General features: G+C 38.8%; 1 protein-coding gene across 14 annotated transcripts in view; it reads left to right on the forward strand.

Moving 5' to 3' along the window:
* ABCB11 (ATP binding cassette subfamily B member 11) overlaps positions 1-17,383 on the forward strand; it is a 223,665-nt gene that overhangs the window by 118,621 nt on the left and 87,661 nt on the right. For 11 of the 14 annotated variants that reach the window (XM_073218733.1, XM_073218736.1, XM_073218739.1 and 8 more), the window contains 2 exons: positions 11,310-11,484; positions 15,160-15,273. The exons of 1 other annotated variant lie outside the window; for it this stretch is intronic. In XM_073218733.1, coding sequence (XP_073074834.1) covers positions 11,310-11,484; positions 15,160-15,273 — 289 coding nt within the window. Of the gene's footprint in view, positions 1-11,309; positions 11,485-15,159; positions 15,274-15,902; positions 15,953-17,253; positions 17,274-17,383 lie in introns of those variants that run through there. 2 more of the 14 variants (XM_036995032.2, XM_036995033.2) reach the window with 2 other exon arrangements.

Here is a 17,383-nt window from a genome sequence, read left to right on the forward strand (position 1 = left end):
TGTCCTTTGCTGTACAGAAACTTTTTAGTTTGATGTAGTCCCATTAATAAATTTTTGCTTTTGTTTCCTTTTCTCGAGGAGATGCATTCAGGAAGAAGTTGCTCATGCTTCTATTCAGGAGATGTTTGCCTATGTTGTCTTCTAAGAGTTTTATGGTTTCATGACTTATATTCAAGTCTTTAATCCATTTTGACTTTACTTTTGTGTATAGGATTAAACAATAATCCAGTTTCATTCTCTTGCATGTAGCTGTCCAGTTTTGCCAACACCAGCTGTTGAAGTGGCTGTCATATTCCCATTGTATGTCCATGGCTCCTTTATCATACACTAATTGACCATATATGCTTGGGTTTATATCAGAGCTCTCTAGTCTGTTCCATTGATATATGGGTCTGTTCTTGTGCCAGTATCAAATTTTCTTGATCACTGTGGCTTTTAGTACAGCTTGAAGTTGGGGAGCATAATTCCCCTTGCTTTATTCTTCCTTCTCAGGATTGCTTTATCTATTCGGGGTCTTTTGTGGTTACATATGAGTTTTAGGATGATTTTCTCTAGTTTGTTGTGTTGGATTCTCCCAGAGGAGGACGCCGCCCTAAATCACTCACGAAAGGCGTCTCTTGATGCAATAAGCAAGAGGAATTTATTCAGGAACCAGCTAGCCGGGGTCCAAGTTAGCCCGACGCAGCAGGTCTCAACAAGGACCCTGAGCACACAAAGCCAGAAGGTTTTATAGCATTTTCAAAGGGGGCAACATTTTCTACAATCACAATACAGTGTTTTTTCATAGACACATAAATCTTTGGCTGGGGCCACATCCTGGGGTCTAGTTAGATAAGATTACCTTCGGCATGTTTAGGGTGGTTCTAGCAAGATAAGCTTGGTGTGTATGATTAACTGATTTGAGGTCAGCTAATTAAAGGTCACTACATTTAACACTGGCTGACTAACTTGTTTTTCAAGATTCTAATAATTTTCCTCCTTCTAGGTTAGGGGGTGGTATTTAAGCCTTTAAGATGGCTGTACTTATGCTAACTTTTGATTCTTCAGATCCTACATTTCCCCACTTCTCTTTAGGGACATTCCAATCATGGAATGTTTGTGTCTCCTTGTTGGGTGAGTGAATGATATTGTTGCCTCAACATTAGTACATGAACGGCACTCACTCTTTCTCTAACAAAAGTTATCAGCCGATTTAGTATGCAGGGTCCTAAAGTGAGGAGCAACACAAGGATGAGTAAGGGCCCAGCCAGAGTGGATATCAGGGTTGTAAACCACGGGGATCTAGTGAACTAAGATTCAAATAGCCCTTGGCCGGCTTCCCGTTCTTTCTTTCTCTGGTCTAGCCTTTCCCTAAGCTTTGACATTGAATCTCTTACTATTCCAGAATGATCTGCATAAAAGCAGCTTTCTTCTTTTAAAGCTGCACAGTCTTCCTTCTTTTAGGAACAGCAGATCCAGCCCTCGTCTATTCTGCAAGACTACTTCAGAGAGGGAAGTCAGAGATTCTTCAAGTTTTGTAATGGATTGCTCTATGGTCTTTAAGTCTTCATCAATAGCTGTCCTTAGTCTTTCATAATGTTGGTTCCCTTGGACAATAGCAGCTGCCCCCATTCTCACTCCGGCTGAGACTCTTATCCCTAACAACACAGCTAAGGTCAGCGAGACCGGCTCTCTCCTATATCTATGCCTAGGTTCAAATTCAGCTACGAATGAGAGATCATCATGATACATCAACCTGGGCACCAGCTGAACCATGATACAGAAATCACGGGAGGAGTTGAAGGCAGAAGTAGAGACACATGGGGTCACTCCAGTGTTACAAGCCCACTATCCTTTGGGAGGAGGGATTAAATACCTGTTTTTACCGGGGAAGGCTATGGGTATGGTATCATTCTTTCTTCTACAGATAGAGACTCTAGCTGCTGCTAGGGAAAAGGGGCGATGACCGCTCTGGCTGCTTCGTGCTGAGAAGGGGGCACAGTAAAGGGTGCAGCTAGGTCTCCATCACTGGTCAGTTGAGAGGGCCTCAGAAGGCTGGCGCTTCTATTCTGGGTTTTATTTCTATTACTATTTGCAGTTTTGTGGCTTCTAGGCAAGATAAAACAAATTGTGTTATTAGATTATGTAGCAACATCTGGAGTTGGATTTTTTATTCTGGAAGGAGGCTGCATTATTGAAACAATACTTCTCTCTAAAATTACTCTCATTTTTACTAGAAGTAACTAGGTTAAGAAAATAATTAACAGCTGGCTTGATTATTTGCACAGGTGCAGCAAGAAGAGCAATTGATTACACAGGCTCTTTTAAATATGCTTTGCCGGAACTTTTTGTAAGGAATTTCAGATTGAACTTTTAGAGGCCTCTTGAGGCCAGACAGCCAAGCTAGACTTGCCATCAGGCTTTGCCTGCAGTACCTGTAGATTTGGATGAATTTTTCTCTTCTCGAGGTCTCTGCACCTGCCAGGAAGTGACTTTCTTTACTCACCTGGTAAGGCTGCTGGGAACTCTGTAAGCAAGGTACCAGGCCAGTTTTTCCAAGAGGTTTTGTTGGCTTTATAAAGTCAATCTTAGTTCTTAAAAAGTTGTTCACATCTGAGTCTATACACATGTCTCTCAGGTATGACATTCCAGTCAAAGCCCTGGTAGTATAACCAGTGTTCTTAAGTAGTCTTCTCACAAGGAAAGCAGATTCTTATTGAACTCGTGCAAATAAACATACTGCCATGGAATACAAAAACAGTCACTGAAAATTTTTAAGCTCTGGAGGGATCAAGTAGAGAGAAGGACGTTTCAATTCTGCTCATAAAGAGAGTCATTTACTAAACTGTTGTCAGTTTAAGAGAACAAGGTTGAAACACTTTATCAGCAACATTTGAAACAAAAAGACACAAAATCATTTTCTTTAGTTTATGTAATCTTATGTAACTAATACCTGTTCTGCTGAAATCTAGTTCTTTACCAGTTTAGGGATAATACTATAAATGACAAAAGACTTACAAATGACAATGGTTAAAGATCTGATGAGAGCTTACTGTAAAACAGTTGACATAAGGAAATTCTGATATTTCTGTAATACAAAACATTCAGTAACAAAGTTTAGCATCATTCTCTTTGACAGTGCTTTCCTGGTAAATAAATATATATATATATCAGATAAATAAGCCAAATTAGTCAAATACTTTCTCTAATGAGAAAAAATTCTTCTGACATGTTCCAGGGGCCCTCTGGAAAATATCAGAGTTAACTAGAGGTAAGAGCACCTTTTTGCATTTAATTTTTTTAGAACTATCATTACACATTTATTGTCTATATAGTCAGCACAGTAAATGAGATATCTTAAAAAGGTGGGGCATCAGGGGAGACTGCTGCTGTCAATTTTTAAAGACAATATACAGAAAGTCAAAATAATTCTAGGTTACTAAGCATTCTTGAGAGAATGGTAGCAGATGGCAGATTCTTCTGCTTTCATCTTCAGGAGGGGAAAAAAGCTACAATAAGAATTCATATTTAGCTGAAAGAACTGTCTAAACTCAAGGCAGAGTATAATATCACCAGGCATACAAAAGACCTGTTAGAGATACATACAAAGAATGAATATGGCTATAGTCAAATTCAACTTAAAAGTTTAAGCAGAGTCTCAAATTTAAATGTCTCTTTCTTTCACACAGATATTCAGATCTGACCAGAAATATGCTTTGAGATGAAAGAGATCAGGCATTTTACCTCTTCATTTAGGGATTGAGAAATGATGACTTTTGGCTTTCTAACCAGCCATTTTATTCATGGCGTCAATAGTGGGTTATGGTGACATGGAAATGTATGCTGGATATTTGGATAATTTAAAGATTATATACAATCAATAGCTTACAAACAGTGAAAATAATAACATAACTCACCATAAGTGTCTAAGACCAGATACAAAAAAGCAGAGAACATGCTTAAGTCTACAGGTCTTCCCTGAAAGCTTCAAGAATGTTTTACTCTTTAATAGTAGATATAAGCTGCTATGCAAATTCTATTAAAAGCTCTAAGATCATTTGCATTAAAAAATATAGAGAGTCCCCCATGTTTTTTAAAACATACAAACATATCCACAGCATATAAATTAAACAAGAAGACCTGGTGGTTCTAAAAAAATCTATTACAACTTTTCTCAAAAGTGGTCACATGTTCGTCCATGTAAACCTTTACAGTGAAACCTGTTTTTCTGGGAGAAACATAATCTTGTCTAGATTCTACACAGTTTAATTTTTAAGAATAAATTTTGGTTTGTTAACTAAGTGCATTTAATCAGCTGAAAAAAGCTTTGTTACCATTCTGCTTAGGATAAATTAAGAAAACAATCACTAACAACTTTAATCATTTGTTGGTTAGAGATTTTTCCACTTATAAAAATATATGGAATAAATAATTCAATTTCTCAGGCCATGCAATCATTTTCAATGACAAAATATTTCAAAGGCAAATAAATGTTATACAGTTGTTAACAAACTTTAGCTTTTAGTCCCTTTAACATTACGATTTCATTGCAACTCACTGAGACTTTAAGATTGAGAAACTGCTTTGATCTTTCAACATTAAGAGCAGACTAACAGTTAAAGAAAACTGTTTAACTGGGAACGAGTGCTGTGCACTCGATACCAAGACTTACTCGCTTCAATTTCACATAGCATGACTATACTAACTCTTCCACAAGCCTTCTACAACTTTCTTTTTACATTCAGTGTTCTCTCTCTTTAAACAAATAGCTGCACTTCAGAACAATCACTCTCTTTTACTTTCAACAAAACGAATTTCCGTTCTTTACACTTTCTCTCATTAAAACATACATCCTCCAGCATAGAGAAATGCCCTCTCCATCAGTTCTAACCAGAACTCAAAACTATTAGAAACTTCAACCTCCAGTGAACACTGAGAAGCAGGACACTGCAAACTGTCAAACCAACATTCCCTAGACTGACAAACTTATGAACACATTCTACAATTTCTGCAACCATGAACTTCACAGCACAATCTCCCAGCAAACACAGAGCACATCTTCTCAACTTAACAAAACTCTAAGGCTTTAAGTTACTACAAAGATTCTCAGGCTGCAGGTAGGCATACACACTGCAACACACAATTAAAAAGGTGTTCACTTGCCACACTTATCCAGCTCACCTACCTGCAACAACTATGCTAGCCTACTCACAAGATCCCCACTGAACACTAGACAAAGCCAAGCTTCTAAGCATTCTATTCTTAAAAGATTTAGCAGATAACATGACTCAAATGACTCTAGGTAAACTCAGGCAGCCGACAACTACCAAGACATGCCCGCCTTAGGCAAACTCAAATTAGCATTAATGCTTAACACTTTTTTATTAGGTTTTCTGGAAGTTTTAGAATACTCAATTTTCACAAGCGCTTGTCTTTAAATCAATTTCATTAATACCATCCGGAGGTAGAAAGATATATTCATTTACACACTTAGGGGGTTGTCTGAGTCTGTCTCATTGTCAGTATAACAATTATTAGGCACGTGAAAGACACAAAAAACAGAGACACACACAGATTAGACACACGGCGGCTGCTCCTTGTTTTCCTCAGATTTTCAATCAGAAACCGAAAGGAATCGGAGGGTTGATACTCTTGGCGCCCGAAAATCAACCCTATCTCATCAGATTCACCTTGCCCGAAAAACAGATGAGAGGCCACCAGGCGTCCCTGGCCCTCCACTCTCCCCGAGGCATCCCCCAGGGTTGCAGCCTGCGGTGCTCCAAGTACGTCTACCGACAGCGGTCTCGACCCCTTTACGGGATCGGGACGACTGCCAGACAGTGGGTACCCCTTTCAGAATTCTGACCGGTCTCACTGAAAAACAGAAGACAGAACACAGACAACTCAAGGTGCCACTAATCTTACCTCTTCCTCCAAGAGCGACTTCGGGAGTGAAGCGGGGGTGAGCGCACGATCCTGGACGAGCCCCCAAATGTTGGATTCTCCCAGAGGAGGACGCCGCCCCAAATCACTCACGAAAGGCGTCTCTTGATGCAATAAGCAAGAGGAATTTATTCAGGAACCAGCTAGCTGGGGTCCAAGTTAGCCCGACGCAGCAGGTCTCAACAAGGACCCTGGGCACATAAAGCCAGAAGGTTTTATAGCATTTTCAAAGGGGGCAACATTTTCTACAATCACAATACAGTGTTTTTTCATAGACACATAAATCTTTGGCTGGGGCCATATCCTGGGGTCTGGTTAGATAAGATTACCTTCGGAATGTTTAGGGTGGTTCTAGCAAGATAAGCTTGGTGTGTATGATTAACTGATTTGAGGTCAGCTAATTAAAGGTCACTACATTTAACACTGGCTGACTAACTTGTTTTTCAAGATTCTAATAATTTTCCTCCTTCTAGGTTAGGGGGTGATATTTAAGCCTTTAAGATGGCTGTACTTATGCTAACTTTTGATTCTTCAGATCCTACAGTTGAAGAAGGCTTTTGTTTTTTTGAGAGGAATTGCATTGACTCTATAGATTGCTTTAGGCCAGATGGCCATTTTGACAATATTAATTCTTACTACCCATGAACATGGGATGTGTTTGCATTTATTGGTATCTTCTTTAATTTCTGTCATGAGAGTCTTGTAGTTTTCAGAGTATAGGTCTTTCACTTCATTGGTTAGGTTTATTTCTAGGTATTTTATTCTTTTGGACGCAATTGCGAATGGAATTGTTTTCCTGATTTCTTTTTCTGCTAGTTCATCATTAGTGTATAGGAATACCACAGATTTCTGTGTATTAATTTTGTATTCTGCAACTTTGCTGAATTCAGATATTAGATCTAGTAGTTTTGGAGTGGATTCTTTAGGGTTTTATTATATACAATATCAGGTCATCTGCAAACAGGGACAGTTTAACTTCTTTCTTGCCAATCTAGATGCCTTTTATTTCTTTGTGTTATCTGATTGCTATGGCTAGGTCCTCCAGTATTATGTTCAGTAACAGTGGGGAGAGTGGGCATCTTTGTCTTGTTCCCAATCTTAAAGGAAAAGCTCTCAGCTTCTTGCTGTTAAGTATAATGTTGGCTTTGGTTTGTCATATACGGCCTTTATTATGTTGAGGTACTTACCCTCTATACCCATTTTGTTGAGACTTTTTATCGTGAATGGGTGCTGAATTTTGTGAAATGCCTTTTCAGCTTCTATGGAAATGATCACATGGTTTTTGTCCTTCTTTTTGTTAATGTGGTGGAAGATGTTGATGGATTTTTGAATGTTGTACCATCCTTGTATCCCTGGAATAATTCCTACTTGATCATGATGGATGATCTTTTTGATGTATTTTTGAATTCAGTCTGCTAATATTTTGTTGAGTATTTTTGCATCTATGTTCATCAGGGACATTGGTTTGTAATTTTCTTTTTTTGTGGTCTCTTTGCCTGGTTTTGGTATTAGAGTGATGCTGGGCTCATAGAATTAGTTTGGAAGTATTACATCCTCTTCTATTTTTTGGAAAACTTAAGGAGGGTGGGTATTAGGTCTTCAGTAAATGTGTGATAAAATTCAGCTATGAAGCCATGAAGTCATCTGGTCCAGGGGTTTGTTCTTAGGTAGTTTTTTGATTACCAGTTCAATTTTGTTTCTGGCACTTGGTCTGTTCAGATTTTCTGTTTCTTCCTTGGTCAGCCTTGGAAGGTTGTATTTTTCTAGGAAGTTGTCCATTTCTTCTAGGTTATCCAGTTTGTTAGCATATAGATTTTAATAGTATTCTCTAATAATTCTTTGTATTTCTCTGGTGTCCATAGTGATTTTTCCTTTCTCATTTCTGATTCTGTTTATGTGTGTAGACTCTCTTTTTTCCTTGATAAGTCTGACTAGGGGTTTATCTGTTTTGTTTATTTTCTCAAAGAACCAGCTCTTGCTTTCATTGATTCTTTCTATTGTTTTATTCTTCTCAATTTTATTTATTTCTGCTCTAATCTTTAGTATGTCTCTCCTTCTACTGACTTTGGGCCTTATTTGTTGTTCTTTTTCTAGTTTCATTAATTGTGAGTTTAGACAGCTTGTGTGGGATTGTCCTTCTTTCCTGAGATAGGCCTTTATTGCAGTATACTTTCCTCTTAGCATGGCCTTGGCAGCATCCCACAGATTTTTACAGTGTTGAATTATTGTTGTCATTTGTCTCTGTATATTGCTTGATCTCTGGGTTTTTTTTGGTCATTGATCCATTGGTTATTTAAGAGCATTTTGTGAAGCCTCTATGTGTTTGTGGGATTTTTCATTTTCTTTGCATAATTTATATCTAGTTTCATACCTTTTTGGTCTCAGAAACTGGTTGGGAAGATTTCAGTCTTTTTGAATTTACTGAGGCAATTTTTCTGTACTAGTATATGATCTATTCTTGTAAATGTTCCATGTGCACTTGAGAAGAATTTGTATTCTGCTGCTTTTGTGTGAAGAGTTTTGTAGATGTCTGTTAGGTCCAATGTGTTGTTCAGTGCTTCTGTGTCATTACTTATTTTCTGTTGGGTTGATCTGTCCTTCAGAGTGAGTGGAGTGTTGAAGTCTCCTAGAATGAATTCATTGCATTCTATTTCCCCTTTTAATTCTGTTAGTATTTGTTTCACATATGTGGATGCTCCTGTGTTGGGAACATAGATATTTATAATGGTTATATCTTCTTGTTGGATTGACCCCTTTATCATTATGTAATGTCCTTTTTTGTCTTTTGTGACTTTCTTTGTTTTGAAGTCTATTTTGTCTGATACAAGTACTGCAACCCCCACTTTTTTCTCTCTATTAGTTGACTGAAATAACTTTTTCCATCCCTTCACTTTTAGTCTGTTTATGTCTTTGGGTTTAAAGTGAGTCTCTTGTAGGCCGCATATAGATGGTTCTTGTTTTTTTATCCATTCAGTGATGCTATGTTTTTTGATTGGTGCATTCAGTCCATTTCCATTTAGGGTGATTATTAATAGGTATGTACTTATTGCCATTGCAGGCTTTAGATTCATGGTTACCAAAGATTCAAGGTTAATTTCCTTATTATCTAAGAGTCTAACTTAACTCACTTAATATGCTGTTACAAACACATTCTAAAGGTTCTTTTCTTTTTCTCCTCATTTTTCTTCCTCCTCCAGTCTTTAAATATTAGGTATCATATTCTGTATTCTTTGTCTATCCCTTGATTGACTTTGGGGATAGTTGATTTAATTTTGCATTTGCTTAGTAATTAGCTGTTCTACTTTCTTTACTGTGGTTTTATTTCCTCTGGTTACAGCTATTAAACCTTAGGAACACTTCCATCTATAGCAGTCCCTCAAAAATAAACTGTAGAGATGGTTTGTGGGAGGTAAATTCTCTCAGCTTTTGCTTATCTGGAAATTGTTTAATCTCTCCTTCAAATTTAAATGACAATCTTGCCAGATAAAGTAATCTTGGTTCCAGGCCCTTCTGCTTCATTGCATTAAATACATCATGCCACTCCCTTCTGGACTGTAAGATTTCTGGCGAGAAGTCTGATGTTATCCTGATGGGCTCTCCTTTATATGTGATCTTATTTCTCTCTCTGGCTGCTTTTCATAGTCTGTCCTTATGCTTGATCTTTGCCATTTTAATTACTACATGTCTTGGTGTTGTCTTCCTTGGGTCCCTTGTGTTGGGAGATCTGTGCATCTCCATGGCCAGAGAGACTATCTCCTTCCGCAGATTTGGGAAGTTTTCAGCAATTACCTCCTCAAAGACACTTTCTATCCCTTTCTCTCTCTCTTCTTTTTTTGGTACCCCTATAATGAGAATATTGTTCCATTTGGATTGGTCACACAGTTCTCTCAATATTCTTTCATTCTTAGAGATCCTTTTTTCCCTCTGTGCCTCAGCTTCTTTGTATTCCTCTTCTCTAGTTTCTATTTCATTTATCGTCTCCTCCACCATATCCAACCTGCTTTTACTACCCTCCATTGTGCTCTTCAACAATTGGATCTCCAACTGGAATTCATTCCTGAGTTCTTGAATGTCTTTCTGTACTTTCATTAGCATGTTAATGATTTTTATTTTGCACTCCCTTTCAGGAAGAGTCATGATGTCCATGTCATCTTTCTCTGGAGTTATATTAATTTTATTCTGAACCAGGTTCCTTTGGCATTTCATATTTGTATATGGCACTCTCTAGTGTCCAGAAGCTCTACTCTCTGGAGCTGCTTAGCCCCTGAAGCAATGTCGGGGGTTGCAGGGGAGTGGTATGGTGACTGAGGGAAGGAAAGAGCTGTTTCCTGCTTCCCGGCTGCTATGCCTGTCTCCACTGCCTGAACCAGTGGGCCAAGCACACAGATATAAGCCTCTGTGCTTTGCGTTTGTAGTTGCTGTAGACAGATCTTCCCTCTGGCTGGCCTAATGCCAAGGTATGGTTTGCTGCTTTGCGAGCCAGGTGGGGCTGGTCAGAGAAAGCGCAGTAGGCTGCCTATCACAGCAGGGGTCCTTGGAGCTATGTAGTCAGTCAGGGAGCTGGGGAACCTGGAAATCGTGAAAGCTCCCAACCTGTTGGGCAGAGTGCACCCAGACAATTTTGTCTACCTGTCCTTTCTCCTGAGCAGTAAGTTCTGTGCAATCCTTGCCACTTTAGCAGCCCTCTTGCTAAGGGCTTCCTTGTTAGGAAGTCTCTCAGACTGCCGGACTTTCCTTTGTCCTGGAGCAGCCAGATATGGATCCCTGCTTTCCACAAGTGGCTGGAATCTCAGTCTCTCCAGGAATTCTGCCTGTCTTAGCTTTCCAATCCCCTAATCATGAAAGCACCTTGAAATGTAGGTTTGTGCTCTGAGCGCAGATCTTTGGAGCTAGGTATTCAGTAGTCTCAGGCCTCCACTCCCTCCCTGCTCCATTTCTCTTCCTCCAGCCTGTGAGTTGGTGTGGGGAAAGGGCTTGGGTCCTGCCAGACCACAGCTTTGATACGTTACCCTGTTCCATGAGATCTGCTCTTTTCTCCATGTGTATGCAGTCCTCTTTCCCGTTGCTCTTTCAGGTTTAGTTGTATTAATTATAGTTTCATATTATATGCGGTTTTAGGAGGAAGCCTCTGTCTCACCTCTCACACCACCATCTTTAATCCTCTCCCATTGAAGCTTTATTAGGCATTATCCCCTCAACATGTTCCACTGCAAGGTTGAAACAAACTTTAAATAATTACGCAGAAATTACTGTCCTTTCTTTACCTGAACAGCATTTCGGGTGACTTTGTCATCATTGAGTAAAACCACCAGACTGTGGCCTGTTTTAAACACTGTAAATTGAACTTCTGCTGCTCTGAAATAGACTCAGATGTTTTCTCTTCACAGGTATGAGAAAAATCTTGTGTTTGCCCAGCGTTGGGGAATTAGAAAGGGGATAGTGATGGGATTCTTTACTGGATTCATGTGGTGTCTCATCTTCTTGTGTTACTCGCTGGCTTTCTGGTATGGCTCCAAACTTGTCCTGGATGATGGAGAATATACAGCAGGAACCCTTGTGCAGGTACTTTGATCTTGATGACCTAGATATAATATTTCTGCTGGTGTCTCAGAAAAGTTTGTAGTTAAGACATTTTGTTTATTCCTTAGTGTCTGAAGGAGGAAAGCATCGATGATTTGGAGTCCATCTGCAGAAACAAGCAATACTTATGCACTTTATAATAAAGGGATGCTGAGTGTTTGAATTGAGACCAGGGATGTGATGATTTCCAGAAATACACAATTCTATTTGGAAACACTGGATTAAAAACCCTTTGGTAGCTCTTTCTAGCAAGAATCCAATTTTATGGCTTTGTTAAAAAATAAACTGAAGCATATTCAAATATTTAGAAGTTTATTTGAGCAAAAATAATTCTAATCAGGAAGTGCCAAACCAGAAGTGGTTAGAAGGGTTCCATGGATAGGTGCAAGGGGAAAGATTTCATGGAGAAGAGGTGGAAGCAAAGCAAGGAAATTATTTGATTGGTTGTACCTTATGTAGTTGCCTTATTTGGGAAAGCTTAATTGGCTGTTTGTGATTGCTTGTCCTTAAGTTTTGATTTCATAACCCTGAGGGATTCAGGCTTGGATTTTGCTCTGCCTGTGTAGGTGGCTACTAAGGCTTTAGAGCTACCTCAGTCTAATGGCCTCCTGTTTAACTAATTTAACAGTTCACACCTTCAAATTTCCTACTAGGAGGATACCTTCTGTAAATATTTCAAGTGAGAGAGCTACCCTTACCTTCTGGAATTAATTCAAGTGAGAACACTTACTGTGTGCAGATGGCACACTATGTGTCTCTTTTAATTATTGGTTACTAACCTCCCCTCTTACTCCTAACCTCTTCCTGCAAGCTTTAGCTGACACCTCAAGAAATTTTCCTTTGGGATGGTGAGAGACATTCTTTAAAAGTTTTATCTGCCTCTCTTTCTCTCCTGCCTCTCTTTCTTGGGCATGCAGGCACATTTATGGCTGTAGTTCTGAGTAAGAAACTATGAAGGCTGCATATGTGTCATCTGAGTTGAGTGTTTTTAATCCACTAAACTAATTAGAAATTCGGTTAATCTTACACATTTTTGATACACAAAATTATTATTGGCTGCATGGTAATTGGGCATAAATGGTAAGTAGTTCACATAAGTGACTAATTAGTATCACTTGCACACAGACAAAAACTATTCTCTGTGATCTATTAGGAAAAAAGATGAAAGGGAACTGAATGGTGTGGGAGGCTGTCTGTCATGCCCCCCCAAGTTTCAGGACTTGATAATAAAAAATAATAGAGAGTAACATTATTCAGTGTATACAAGGTGTCAAGCACCAAGTGAGGTATTTTAATATAATTGTTGTTTGTAATACTCACAACTTCATTTTGTAGTTGATGTCATTATGCTACTATTTTAAAACTGAGATTGAACCCTGAGGTTGAAGAGTATGTGCCGAGTGGCATAGAGTGGGGCTTGGGCTCAGGTTTCTGTGCTCCAGGGCCCGGCACACTGACTACTGTTCTCCTACCTCTGCATGTGTTGTGCTACAGGTCCTCTTTTCTCCAGCACAGAGCACAGATGAATTGTTCCCCAGTGGTCTTCCTTGCCCTCCTTCTTCCTACACTACTGTCCACAGGGTTAAAGAGTGTGGTTTGGGGTGGGACATGATGGTCTAATGTGTGCTATCTACTGGGGTGGTATTAGGTGCCTGCCTCTGTCCTATCTCATTCACTCTTCTCCTGAGAATCCTGAGTGAGACATTTGCTTGCCAAGCTGAGGAAGGGTTTGACTTCAAGACTCAGCTTAGGCCCCTACTGAGTTCGTTTCCAAACTAGACCAGTGCCCACAAGCCGGTCTAGCCTGCTGACTTTTTGTAAATAAAGTTTTATTGGAACATGAGCACAGTCATTTGTTACTATTGTCTGTGGCTGCTTTTATGCTACATAGCAGAGTTGAGTAATTCCTTCAGAGCCCATATGGCCTGAAAAGCCTAAAATACTTATTATTTGGTCCTTAACAGAAAATATTTGTTGACCGCTGATCTAGGACACATGGAAGTATTTCTTTGCTCAGATAGAAAAACCTCTGATCAAGGTGGTCTTAACCCAAATTAGACCACAAGTACTGTTCTGTCTGTTACCTTATCACTTCCTATGTGTGGAATCTAACTTCTTTCATCATCATCATCCCTATTATTTATGTGTCTGACACCAGATTAATCCATCACCTCTAGACACATTATCTCAGTTAATCCTCATAACAACCCCATGAGATTTGCATTATCCCTGTGTCCCAGATAAAAACATTAGGTCTTGAAAGATTAGTAATCTGCCCAAGAGAAGAACTACCTGCCATAATTAAGGAAAAGGAGCAAGAAAGATGAAGAGAGAGTGTTTGTCTCCAAGCATAGAGTGGGGAATTCAAGAAGAAGGAAAGAGGGGGCTGGCACATATCATCGTGATGTGTGGAATGGAGAAGTTCCTGGGGAGAGAGGGACAAGGCTGGGAGGCTCTGAGAAGCCCCATCGTTGAGCCACAGGGAAGAAAGAGAAGGGGGAGGAACTCTGTAGTATTTTACCCTGATGTGACATAACCAGTGGGAAGAATCTGGCCCATGGAAACCATGACAGACTAGGATCATTTGATGACCTCAAAAAGACTACATTCATGCAAGATCCAAACTTTAGCTCAGCAAATAACTCCAGAGCCTAACAGATGGCCGCCAGTGAAGCACCTTCCATGTGAGTCACGAGACTAGCACCTATTCTTTGGTTGAAAGGGTAGAAAGAAAGAGGCTTGTGCTCCACCTGCACTAATGTGAGGAATTGCCTCATTGGCTCTTCCTTTATAAATAACACTGATAAAAACAGAGTGCTATTTGGTAGGAACAGCTGGTCATGATCAGGTAGACGTGCCATAAATTAATGAGATGGCTAGGTTGTTAAATCAAAGGGCGGCTTCCCTGCCCTGTGCAGGAACCTGGCCACCACCTCCACGCAGCCAGCAGCACATGAGGCTGGGAGCCAGAATGTCAGTTAAGAAAGTGGATTCAAATACTACTCTACTACTTAGTACATGTTGTGATACAGGGCTAAGTTAGGTAACCTCCATATACTTCTTTTTTCTCTTCTGTTGTAAGGATTAAATGAAATAATACAGGTAAAGCATTTAGAGACAAACCTTATCATTATGCTGTTATTACTGTTAGTGGTAGTAGTTATCCTGATAACTGGTATACTAGTAGCAGTAAATAGCAGTAGCAATTGTAGCAGATCTATATGGCATATACCAATCTCCAGGACAATCATGCCAATAATAGTGTCTTTATTGTTTCAGTAACCCTTCAATTAGAAAATCATTATAAGGTTATTTATATAACAAATCAAATAATCATGTCACTATTCTAACCCACTTTGTGACTATATGTTGCCTTGCTTAGACCTCTTACTCATTTCAAAACATGTTCTTCTTTGTAGAATAATGACATTCAGTCAAAAATAATGTAGTATTTTAAAATGTAACAGTAGAAAAATTGGAAATGCTTTACAGAACAAAATTATTCAAGATGTTTCCAAAAGCTATTTATCCTTCAAATTCCCATGGAAGAATATTTCCAAGAAATCTCTGAGTTCACACAGAGAGCCTAAATGATAGGGAGCACATTTTATAAATTGACAAAAACATGAAAACTATGCTTATCACTTTTAATTTCAGATTTTCCTCAGCGTTATAGTAGGAGCTTTAAATCTTGGCAATGCATCATCTTGTTTGGAAGCCTTTGCAACTGGGCGTGCAGCAGCCACCAGCATTTTTGAGACAATAGACCGGGTATGTAAAAGCCAAAGTTATTGTCATGGCAGATTGGGAGTAGGGAGAGGAATGATCATCTGAGGAATTATTCTCAGTGTTAAAAATATGAGAAACTATCACAATGCCCGTAATTCAGCAGTACTTAATAAATGCTGTCATGAGCCAGACCCCATTCTAAATTGGGAGTGCAAGAATGAAATAGAATAAATAAGGCCCCTGCTCTCATATCATACTGGGAAACAGGCAATAAAGAAGTAAGCACATTCAAAGATAAGATAATATTAGACAGTGAGAAGTACAATGAAGGTAGTAAAAATAAATCAATGCAATAGTGATTGAGGTGGGGGAAGGAGTTTTTACACTGAGTGATGGTGACATCATCTCGAAGGAGGTAGTGTTTGAGCTGAGAACCAAAGGAGAGAGTCAGGCTTCAAGGGAGATAGGGAGAGGAGTGGGGCATGGAGGTGAGAGAAGGGAGGGTATTCATGGAGGAGAGACCTCAAGGCTGGAAAAGGGCTTGGTGAATGCAAGGAGCTAAAACAAGGTCTGCGTGACTGAGCAGAGTGAACAAGGAGCAGAGGCAGATCATGCAAGACTTTAAGGCCAAGTTTGTAATACTGGATTATCTTCTAAACAGAGACAGAAAGTTTCTACGAGCTTATAAAAGCCTGTGGTACCCAGGCTGGGATTTTCCTGGGTAAGCTACTGAAGTGCACTGGAGGTCAAGCTAGAAAGTCAAAACCCAAGAACAGAACAGGGAAGATGGCCATATGTTGTTCTTCCCCTTTTCCTCTGTAAAAATGCCTGGGGCTAAGAGTCAGAAGCCCTGGAAATTTAGGGGCACTTCGCGGGTCCCCTAAATCGTAAGTATTAATGAGGTTTATAACCGGCCTGAGGAAACTGCTCATCATCTAATCTGTTTTATATTTTGGGGTTTCATATATTGGAGTACAGAGAGATAATTGAAAACCACATAGACATGTTGAGCTGTCCCAAGCGCACCTCATTCTGAGGGTTGTTATATGCACAAATACAATGGTGAGCCAAAGAAGCCCTTCAAACTATTACAAAAACTTCAGGCATTTAAAAATTATTTCATTAATTTTTACTAGAAACCCAAGAACTAAAAAACAGATTATACTACAGCCCTGGACAGAGAGATGATGATGATTTCTGTAGCAGAGGGAAGAAGCTGACCACAAGTTTCTCATAGCAGAGGGCCCTCACTCCTGCCTGTTCATTAGAATGGTTAAGCTCTAGATTAGACTCACTGCTGTCAACAAGAGAGATGAAATCCAACATACCAACTAAAAGCTGAAAGTATTTGTAGACAGCACTTGAGGGCTTTCAGTTAGTTTTAATCGTCATCTGCAATAGATACTCAAATGTAGAGTATCATTGGGTCCCAACTTGGCTGACTAATTGTGTTACCTTAGGTAAGATATTTAACCTCTTTGAGACTACGCTACTTCCCCAAGTGAACAAATGGGCCTCTCCCCTGTCTAGCTAGGTCACAGGAACAATTACATAAATGAGAAAAACGTACTGAAGCACTTTGTACGTTGCTTCCATGGTATCTTGATAATATAATAGTACATAATAATAGCAATACATTATATGCTAATATATTATAAATCAATACTACATACCATATTATTGTATTATTATATATTATTATATTGTAATATATCATTGTAATATATCAATAAATAATGATATTAATTTAATTAATTAAAGTGATATATATCATATATTGACCATGTATTTTCTACTAATTATATTTAATCTTATACTAATTACTTCATTATGTTTGGTTACATGTTAGTATATTTTATATGTACTATATTAATAACAGTAAGTTATAGTAATATAATATCTCATATCACTATCTCAATAAATGGTAGTATTACTGCTATTATTAATAAATATTTACTGTGGAAGCAACTTATCATTAGCAAATCTCTGCAATGTTTTTCCTAGGGTTCTGTCTTATGAGTAAATTCAAACCAAGATAGACAGTAAGTGTTTAAAATATGTGTTGCTGTTATATCCCTTTTTTTATTTAAAATTTTTGTTTTTGTTTTCTTTGTTTTTCTTTTGGTATTATTTATTTACAATTATATGCACA

Source organism: Manis javanica, chromosome 12 (genome assembly GCF_040802235.1).
Source record: "Manis javanica isolate MJ-LG chromosome 12, MJ_LKY, whole genome shotgun sequence".
NCBI lineage: Eukaryota > Metazoa > Chordata > Mammalia > Pholidota > Manidae > Manis > Manis javanica.